Source organism: Berghia stephanieae, chromosome 6 (assembly GCF_034508935.2).
Source record: "Berghia stephanieae isolate SIO BIC M18660-M18661 chromosome 6, UCSD_Bste_1.3, whole genome shotgun sequence".
Taxonomy (NCBI): Eukaryota; Metazoa; Mollusca; class Gastropoda; order Nudibranchia; family Aeolidiidae; genus Berghia; species Berghia stephanieae.
The window spans coordinates 50,787,030-50,797,433 of NC_088365.1; the positions used below are offsets into that span (position 1 = coordinate 50,787,030).

A 10,404-nucleotide genomic window follows, 5' to 3' on the forward strand; every position below is an offset into this window, starting at 1 on the left:
TAGGATGATGAATATGATGATGATGATGATGATGATGATGATGATGATGATGATGATGATGATGATGATGATGATAATGATGATAATGACAATAATGATGATTATAACCATGATGTTAAATGATGCTGATAATAATGGTTATAGTGATTTTTACAATCAAATAACGACAATTGTAACAATAGAAAGGAGAGCGGCTTATAGAATTCCAGGCAACAACACGAGTACCAATGGTATGTAACAATATAAATATCAATATCAATATCAATATCAATATCAATAACAATATCAATATCAATATCAATATCAATATCAATATCAATGACAATAGGAAACTAAAGGCTACCCTTAGTTGGGTTCGATATTTTCTATATTATTCTACCTATGTTATTTAACAGTTAGATTTGGTATGTTGGATATTCTACCCGTGTCTTTTAACAGTTAGATTCGATATATTCGATATTCTACCTATGTCTTTTAACAGTTAGATTCGATATCTTCGATAATCTACCAATGTCTTTTAACAGTTAGATTCGATATCTTCGATATTCTACATATGTCTTTTAACAGTTAGGTTCGATATCTTCGATATTTTTACCTATGTCTTTTAACAGTTAGATTCGATATCTTCGATATTCTACATATGTCTTTTAAAAGTTAGATTCGATATATTCGATAATCTACATATGTCTTTTAACAGTTAGATTCGATATTTTCGATATTCTACCTATGTCTTTTAACAGTTAGATTCGATATCTTCGATATTCTACATAGGTCTTTTAACAGTTAGATTCGATATCTTCGATATTCTACATATGTCTTTTAACAGTTAGATTCGATATCTTTGATATTTTACATATGTCTTTTAATAGTTAGATTCGATATCTTCGATATTCTACCTATGTCTTTTAAGAGTTAGATTCGATATCTTCGATATTCTACCTATGTCTTTTAACAGTTAGATTCGATATCTTCGATATTCTACACATGTCTTTAACAGTTAGATTCGATTCTCATTCACATATGTCTTTCAATAGTTAGATTCGATATCTTCGATATTCTACCTATGTCTTTTAACAGTTAGATTGATATCTTCGATATTCTACCTATGTCTTTTAACAGTTAGATTCGTTATCTTCGATATTCTACATATGTCTTTTAAAAGTTAGATTCGATATCTTCGATATTCTACCTATGTCTTTTAACAGTTAGATTCGATATCTTCGATATTCAACATATGTCTTTTAACAGTTAGATTCGATATCTTCGATATTCTACATATGTCTTTTAACAGTTAGATTCGATATCTTCGATATTCTACCTATGTCTTTTAATAGTTAGATTTGATATCTTCGATAATCTACATATGTCTTTTAACAGTTATATTCGATATCTTCGATATTCTACCTATGTCTTTTAACAGTTAGATTCGATATCTTCGATATTCTACCTATGTCTTTTAACAGTTAGATTCGATATCTTCGATATTCTACATATGTCTTTTAACAGTTAGATTCGATATCTTCGATATTCAACATATGTCTTTTAACAGTGAGATTCGATATCTTCGATATTCTACCTATGTCTTTTAACAGTTAGATTCGATATCTTCGATATTCTACCTATGTCTTTTAACAGTTAGATTCGATATCTTCGATATTCTACATATGTCTTTTAACAGTTAGATTCGATATCTTCGATAATCTACATATGTCTTTTAACAGTTAGATTCGATATCTTCGATATTCTACATATGTCTTTTAACAGTTAGATTCGATATCTTCGATAATCTACATATGTCTTTTAACAGTTAGATTCGATATTTTCCATATTTTACCTATGTCATTTAACAGTTAGAGTCGATAGTTTTGATATTATACCTATGTCGTTTAACGGTTAGATTCGATATTTTGAAATTATACCCATGTCGTTTAACGGTTAGATTCGCTATATTCGATATTCTACCTATCTCGTTTAACAGATTTACTCTTTGCTCTCATCAATGAGGAGTCCACAATAGCCTAGTTGGGAGAACATTCGTTGTACTCCCAATGAAACCAATATCAATAGACACTTAGATAACCACGCCTCTCGGACCGTCGTCATAATATAAACAATGGCTGTGATTGGTTGACATAGCAAACTGCACACGTTTTACTATCGATGGTATGTGTTTAAGTAAAATACACACTTTTGTACCGCTCTATCAATAGAACCAACACAGAAAACTCTATGTAAACTTAAACGTTTATAATCTGATCAAGAAAATCGTGTGATAACTAGTCACCGAGTTGACTGTATAAAAACTATAACAATTATCAGAGAGCGGTCGATTTCATCCATGTTATTGTTTATAAACAAACAACTATGTTTGTCCGAACACGTGATTAAGTGTGTCACAAATTCCACGTTTTGATTGGTCAAAAATCTACTGGTTAATTTCTCTGGCAGTCGATGTATTGAGTGTTTATCCTTTATTGGTTTGTTAGCTGGGCCTTTTAGATCTTCTAGCATTGATTTGTAAGCTGGGCCTTTTAGATCTTCTAGCATTGTTTTGTAAGCTGGGCCTTTTAGATCTTCTAGCATTGGTTTGTAAGTTGGGCCTTTTAGATTTTCTAGCATTGATTTGTAAGCTGGTCCTTTTAGATCTTCTAGCATTGGTTTGTAAGCTGGGCCTTTTAGATCTTCTAGCATTGGTTTGTAAGCTGGTCCTTTTAGATCTTCTAGCATTGGTTTGTAAGTTGGGCCTTTTAGATCTTCTAGCATTGTTTTGTAAGCTGGGCCTTTTAGATCTTCTAGCATTGGTTTGTAAGTTGGGCCTTTTAGATCTTCTAGCATTGGTTTGTAAGCTGGTCCTTTTAGATCTTCTAGCATTGGTTTGTAAGTTGGGCCTTTTAGATCTTCTAGCATTGGTTTGTAAGTTGGGCCTTTTAGATTTTCTAGCATTGTTTTGTAAGCTGGGCCTTTTAGATTTTCTAGCATTGATTTGTAAGCTGGGCCTTTTAGATCTTCTAGCATTGATTTGTAAGCTGGGCCTTTTAGATCTTCTAGCATTGGTTTGTAAGCTGGGACTTTTAGATCTTCTAGCATTGATTTGTAAGCTGGGACTTTTAGATCTTCTAGCATTGATTTGTAAGCTGGGACTTTTAGATTTTCTAGCATTGATTTGTAAGCTGGGCCTTTTAGATCTTCTAGCATTGATTTGTAAGCTGGGACTTTTAGATCTGACAGAGAATATTTTTACGTAACAACAAGATATGACGTGAGTAGAAAAGTGCCAGAAGACAATAGATAATAAAAAATTTTTCGCGGCGGTGGTGGGGTTTGAACCTGCGACCTTATTGGTACGACAACTCCGCCTGGCAGGTGAGAGCGTGGCTCTACCGTCTGAGCTATCCACGAACACAAAAATATTCGTATCAAACCCAAGTCATATTTCTATAGCCTTCTCTACCCACTACTGGAGATCGCTGGCTCGTTCGCGCGCCACCATCGCGAAGTTATTTTTGACCAGCAGTTAAGCTTAATAGCCAATATTCTCAACACAAACACATAACATAGAAACGATTGAGACATTGAGTATGCTCCGGTATATGGGGTGAATTTTTTAATTCAGAAAAGTGAGTGGAGCAGGCACTTATGTTGGTAACAAAAAGATATGAAATGAGTAGAAAAGTGCAGAAGACAATAGAGAATAAAAATTTTTTTCGCGGCGGTGGTGGGGTTTGAACCTGCGACCTTATTGGTACGACAACTCCGCCTGGCAGATGAGACGTGGCTCTACCGTCTGAGCTATCCACGAACACAAAAATATTCGTATCAAACCCAAGTCATATTTCTAAAGCCTTCTCTCACCCACTACTGGAGATCGCTGGCTCGTTCGCGCGCCACCATCGCGAAGTTATTAAAAATATTTTTACGATATACATATTGAAGTACCGGTAGTCAAGTATACACATTATTGCGTTCAGTTAGAAGACCTGCATAAATGTGCACGTTGGTCGGGGTGTATCAAAAAAATTATCATATCAATAGAAAAAGGGCACAACAGGAGTCCATCCTATATTGATGCTATGCGTTTATGTAAAACAATTACAACATCGCCAGTCGGATGTAGTTTCTTCTTCTTCTTCTAGGTTCCATGCCTGGTCCAGGCTTCGGATACTGCATGAATTATCTCTCTCCATTCCTCCCTGTCTCTTGCTTTTTCAAACAGCTCTTGGATTGTTATGTTGGTGAAGCCCTTCAGTTGGTCTATGAGTGTTTTTCTTTGTCTCCCCCGGGCGCGTTTACCAGGTATTTTTCCACAACTTGCCAGGTATTCATTCTTATCTTTCCTTACTATGTGTCTGAAAAAGGATAGTTGTCGATCCGCTATTAAGGCATTAGTTTCCTTTGTTGGTATGTTTGTTTTAGCACTTCTTCGTTCGTTTTGTGTGCAGTATACGATATTCTCTGCATCCTTCTCAAACACCACATTTCAAAAGCTTCAATGTTCTTTTGTGTTTCTGCATTTGTAGTCCAGCTTTCGCATCCGTATAACAAGATTGGCCACGCGTAGCACTTCAAGACTCGGAATCTAATCCCGAACGACATCTGTTTGTTTTTCAAAATGTTTCCGAGGTTTGGCTTGAGTTATTCTTGCTCGTATGTCTCGGTTACATCTTCCATCTGTTGTCACTATTGAACCCAGGTATTTAAAACTTTCTACGTTGGTAAGTTGCTCGCCGTGAATCGTTATATTGCAGGTGTTGTTGTTTTCGGGGTTTTTCTGTATTACCATGCATTCCGTTTTGGTGATATTCACTTCCATTCCCTTGGCTTCACTATCTACTACCACTTTGTCAACAATCTTTTGAAGTTGGATTTCTGATGTTGCAACGAGTACCGTATCGTCTGCGTATCTTATATTATTTATGTTGTGACCTCCTACTTTTATTCCCTCCTTATTGGTTATGCCCCTCATGATTGTTTCTTGGTATAGATTAAACAGATCTGGTGAGGCAACACACCCTTGACGGACTCCTTTCTTAATAGGATTGGAATTTCCTGTAGAGTTTCCGATTTAGTTAGGATGTAGTTTACTAACACACAAAACTTTGTGTTAGCTTAAAACGTTCATAGTGGGATATATATAATTTTGTGAAAACTAATCATCAAAATGGATGTCTGAAAACAATAGCAAATAGTTGAGTGACATCAATTTTATCTCTTCTATACTGTGCGCTTGGCTAAGAAACTCACAACATTGTCATCCGGAAACATAACGGACCAAACACACAAAAACGATGTGTAACCATGAATGTTTATAGTCCTGATAATAACATGGATGGCAAAAATAAAATCCAATAACAAAGACCTGAGTGACGTCATTTTCATTCTATCTATAGTCTATAGCTAGAAAGAAGATGACGGCACTCGGGTCCTTGTTATTGTTTTTTGCCATCCACGTTTAAGAGTAATTAGCACTAAACTGTATTAACCAGACGATAAAAGTTTATGGTTACACGTCGTTTTTGTGTGCTGGTCCGTTATACTTCCGGATGGCAATGCTGTTACCTTCTTAGCCAAGCGCATACTATCTATAGGGCATGGGTTATCAGTTATTACATAATGATTTGTGTCTTTCATTTCTGACAGACAGCGCTCTATACATCAGGCACTTGTGTATTCTATAGATATTGCATCAGTTAGATATTTATAACCAGTGTTTGCAACCAACTTCCTCCTCCTCCTCCTCCTCCTCCTCCTCCTTCTTCTTCTTCTTCTTCTTCTTCTTCTTCTTCTTCTTCTTCTTCTTCTTCTTCTTCTTCTTCTTTTTCTTCTTAGTCCAATCTAAATGAACCTCATCTTGACAAAAACTCTCAAACCTTGGCCTTAAGGAAAATTTCCCGAATTCCCAGGTTCGAAAGGTTTTTTTTCTTCTTACCGACACGAGGGTCAGTTAAATCGATCCATAATTGAAGGACGAGTCTTCTGATCATATTTTAAATAATATAGTTTTTTTCCAGAGGACGGTAGTTAACCGGTAAAAGACATATCGAAATACATTATTTTATATTTTCCACATCTATTTCACCAAGATATGATGTTGTCTTGGGGCTGCCAGTCCTATTAATTCTTATTGTTAAACGAGATACAACAGTCCTTTCAGTCTTTGCCCGTGACAGGAGTTGTCATAATATTGTTCAACAAGTGTATCAACAAGATCATTAGATTATCTCTTCAGCAATATCTATATTTACAACTGATTGCTTTACTTCTGAAGCACCTAGAAACGTGACGCCTGAAATTGCTGCTTGTCATTGAAAACACCAAAAAGTCCACAGCAAAGTTAACGTAATACAACACGTGACAGAGTTGCTGAGCTATGAGTAATTTAAGTCTCGTTTCTTCATCTATGTGATTCCCGCCGACTTGTTGTAGAAGCATTCCATACAGGCGTGTCGCGTAGCTTGGCATGTATAAAATAACGAACACACTCGAAACACGAAGAAGCATCTTTGTTGAACGCACTTGAGCGAGAGAAAGAGTTTTATCGGCATTGTGGTAACGTTGGGTTCTGTAAATACTTCTATGGATCAGACTGTGTCTTAATCTGAACTTCCTTACAGTGAAAATGATCCGAAGATTTAAAGCTACGATCAGTAGGAATGGAATAATGAACGTCAGAAAGGAATCGACGTAGGTGAAAATGACGACGAAGTAATAGTGATCGGGATCCACCTGGCAGTGGGGTCCGGTTTTGGAGTCTGTGGTGAAAAAACTGTGAGAATACGTGAGAAGTGCAAAGACTGTGAGAATACTTATCAAGGTCATTGTCTTTTGTCTGTTGCCGACTAGTGAGTCGCGAAATGGGTGGCAGACTACCACGTATCGCTCCATCATCATCAGGACAACGAACCAAGCGGATAGAAAGCTGCAGGCGTAGGAGAGAAATACCATGACACTGCAGATTCCCGGTGCCAGGGCGATGACTGGGAAAAACGTCATGAGAGAGCTGATAAGCTGCGAGATGAGGAAGAGGGTATCGACTAGGCTAAGAGCTGCTAGGTATTGGCTGCAGGGCTGGAACCGAAAAGACGTGAACACGAAGACTGAGAATGATATGGTGTCACCGATTATGCCCAGTACGCAAATGATGGGGACGGCGTAGATGTAGAGTGCTTTGACGGTGTACTTGAAGAATTCAGTGACGTCACTAATATTTGCAGACTTTTCCATCGACGTCATGCTGGAATTCCCACCGCTGTGTTGGTGGTGGGGGTTGTAATTGTTATTTGTGTTATCGTTTATGCCCAAACTTTTGAATAGGGAGGCCTCAGCCGGGGGGAAGACCGATTGTGAAAGCAAGGACAGGTGCCCTGCTCCGTTCTCCAAAGTAGACCATCCGTTGATGACGTCATTGTCTGTGGCGTTGATGACGTCACTACTATTATAGTTGAAAATGACATTGGCGAAAGTGGTCATGATTGCAGCACTGACGCCAAAAGGGGAATCTCCAAATTTGGGGTCTGGAAGTTTCATACCTCTGCTCATTTTTTGCCTTTTCTTTTTTAAACGCTCTTTCAAAATTTTAGAAGTGGTTCACTCGTCTTCTTTTCAAATGTGCAATAGATCTGTTGAAGGAATGGCAAGGTGGGTTCATATGATAGTTGACTGTAACTGGATATATGAGTGACTTGAGTCTTTCGGGTTTCGATCTGTAAGAGATTAAACATAAAAAAAATTAATATAGAGAGAAGTAATTTTGAAAAGAAAAATACGTATGGATGATTTAACGTTAGTGTAAACAAAAGTAGATAATGATGAAAAAAAACCACCCAACACACACACACACACAAACACATACACACACATATATTGGTCCGTCTGTATGGAACACCATTCCACAGAGCATTCGAGAATCCAAATTTCAAGAAATCATATTATTATTATTATCATTATCATTTATTATTATTATTATTATTATTATTATTATTATTATTATTATTATTATTATTATTATTATTATTATTATTAATAATAATAATAATAATAATAATAATATAATAATAATAATAATAATAATAATAATAATAATAATAATAATAATAATAATAATAATAATAATAATAATAATAATAATAATACTTTATTGCATCCCAAAAAGGAAATTTTTTGTACAGACGTGTTATAATTTACACATAAGATAAAAATACAATGGAAATAGGATGTATATATATAAAAAAGGAGCAGCTCTATAACCAGAGCTGCGCTTTATAATATGAATAATTTCAAACACTGTAAAATAGTTAAAACTGTCACTATAAATTGAAAATTGAAAAGATTGCAAAACAAATAAATTAATAAATTAATATTTATATTTTTTTAAAGTAAAAATGAGAAATAATTATATAAAATGATTATTGCTTGTTGTTATAAAGCCTAATACTGGACGGCAGAAAAGATTTTCGGTGTCTCTCTGTTTTCGCTGAAATAGAGAAAGGGCGACCACTTCTTTCTGACATAATAATTGATGGTCTTAGTGGATGATACTGGTCATTTAATATTTTAGTTATTTTATTTATACAAAATTTCTCGTATAAAAGATCTACATCGTCAACATCATTTATATAGCGTTTAATGGATTTTTTAATATTTGAATTTATTTTGTTCCTTTCCACTGCTAAGCAATTGCCTCCCTAAGCTGTTATACAAAATGACAAAACACTTTCAATGACTGCTCTATAAAATAATGTGCAGAGGGTTTTATCTATTCTAAACTGAGAGAGTTTTGATAAAAAATATGTACGTCTGCACATCTTATGCCTAATTATTTTCAAGTGTTCATCCCACTTGAGCCTGTCATCAATCGTTACACCAAGGTATTTGTAGTGAGGAACTCGCTGGACGAATTGGTCCTTTAATTTTAACGGTTCTATCGGTTCCTTCACTCTCCTAAAGTCAATCACTAGCTCCTTTGTCTTGCTTATGTTAAGCTCTAGGTGGTGGGCATCACGCCAAGACACAAATCTATCAATTTCTTGCCTATAAGCCACTTCGTTGCCATTTGTTATGAGGCCTTGAAGAGCGGTGTCATCTGCAAACTTTATTAAAGGTACACTCAGGTTTTGACTTCTACAGTCATTCGTGTATATTGTGAATAATACAGGGGACAATACACAACCCTGAGGAGCACCAATATTTGTAGTTATACAGGAAGATTTGTTTTGTCCTAATTGAACATATTGTGCTCTCTCCGTAAGAAATTCGAGCACCCAAGCAATTATATACTTGTTTAAATTCAGACTAGTCAATTTTTGAACAACCAACTGAGGTTGCATTGTATTGAACGCTGAAGAAAAATCTGCAAAAAGCAATCTGCAATAGCTCCTAGCGTGATCTAGATGCCTGTAGATGTTGTTTGTAAACAGCAAAATGGCATCCTCTACGCCACGTCCTGGTTTGTAAGCAAATTGATGACTATCACTCAATGGCATAAACTGATTCCTAATTTTAACAAGAACAAGTTTTTCTAAAGATTTCATGACTATTGAAGTCAGTGCAACAGGTCTGAGATCGTTCATAGTTTCAAGTTTTTCTTTTTTTGGAACAGGAATAATTTTGAAGTTTTCCAAATTTCAGGGATCGAAACGCATTGGAGGGACCAGTTAAAAATATGTGTATAAATGGGGGAAAGCTGGTGGGCACATTCCTTTAATAGTTTTCCTTTCAATCCATCCGGCCCAGCAGCCTTCCTCTCGTTTAGTTTCGAAAATACGAATCTCGTTTCCTCTTCACTGACCTCAATAGTCATTTCATCTTCCAAAGCCCTGTCTAATTTATGTTTTTCATTTTCAATATTTCAATTATTATTATTATTATTATTATTATTATTTCCAAATACACGCCGTGATGATTTCATTACTTTGAGATCTGCTTCCCACACCTCCAAGACCCTTGTACATTCTGTATTGTTTTTAGTTTCTAACAACTCCCGAGTTCAGTTGTTAACAGTCTCCTCACCAAATATAGGAAAATCATCACATTCGTTACGATCCATCCAGCACTTTTATCATTCAGATTTCTTTTGTAAATCACATAATTCAAAGAAAAATGTTGTATTATAGCTATAAAAAAACGTGATACTGTGTTGTAGAGTTCATTTTGCTGATCAATATTATAAATAGATAGAATGTATTTGTTGCTTTCTATTTGAGTAAGAAAATTCTATTTTTGCGTTGGGTGGTTGGGAGTGAAGTTTTGGGGAACATTCTAAAAATCGCTGATAAGGAAAGGGTTGACTCTCTGCTCCTTACCAGCCTTTTTCAGGATTTTCTCCAAAACTTCACACACAACTAACACAAAAATATATTTTTTATCACTCAAACACAAAAGAAGTAAATTCTTGCGATGAATAATTTC

At 35.5% G+C, this 10,404-nt stretch overlaps 1 protein-coding gene across 1 annotated transcript; it reads right to left on the bottom strand.

Moving 5' to 3' along the window:
* Nucleotides 1-5,851: 5,851 nt before the first annotated feature.
* Nucleotides 5,852-7,688, bottom strand: LOC144975219 (neurotensin receptor type 1-like). Its single transcript, XM_078919083.1, has one exon. It carries the CDS (start codon nt 7,534-7,536, stop codon nt 6,223-6,225), a length of 1,314 nt encoding a protein of 437 aa, XP_078775209.1. The 5' UTR covers nt 7,537-7,688; the 3' UTR covers nt 5,852-6,222.
* Nucleotides 7,689-10,404: the final 2,716 nt, after the last annotated feature.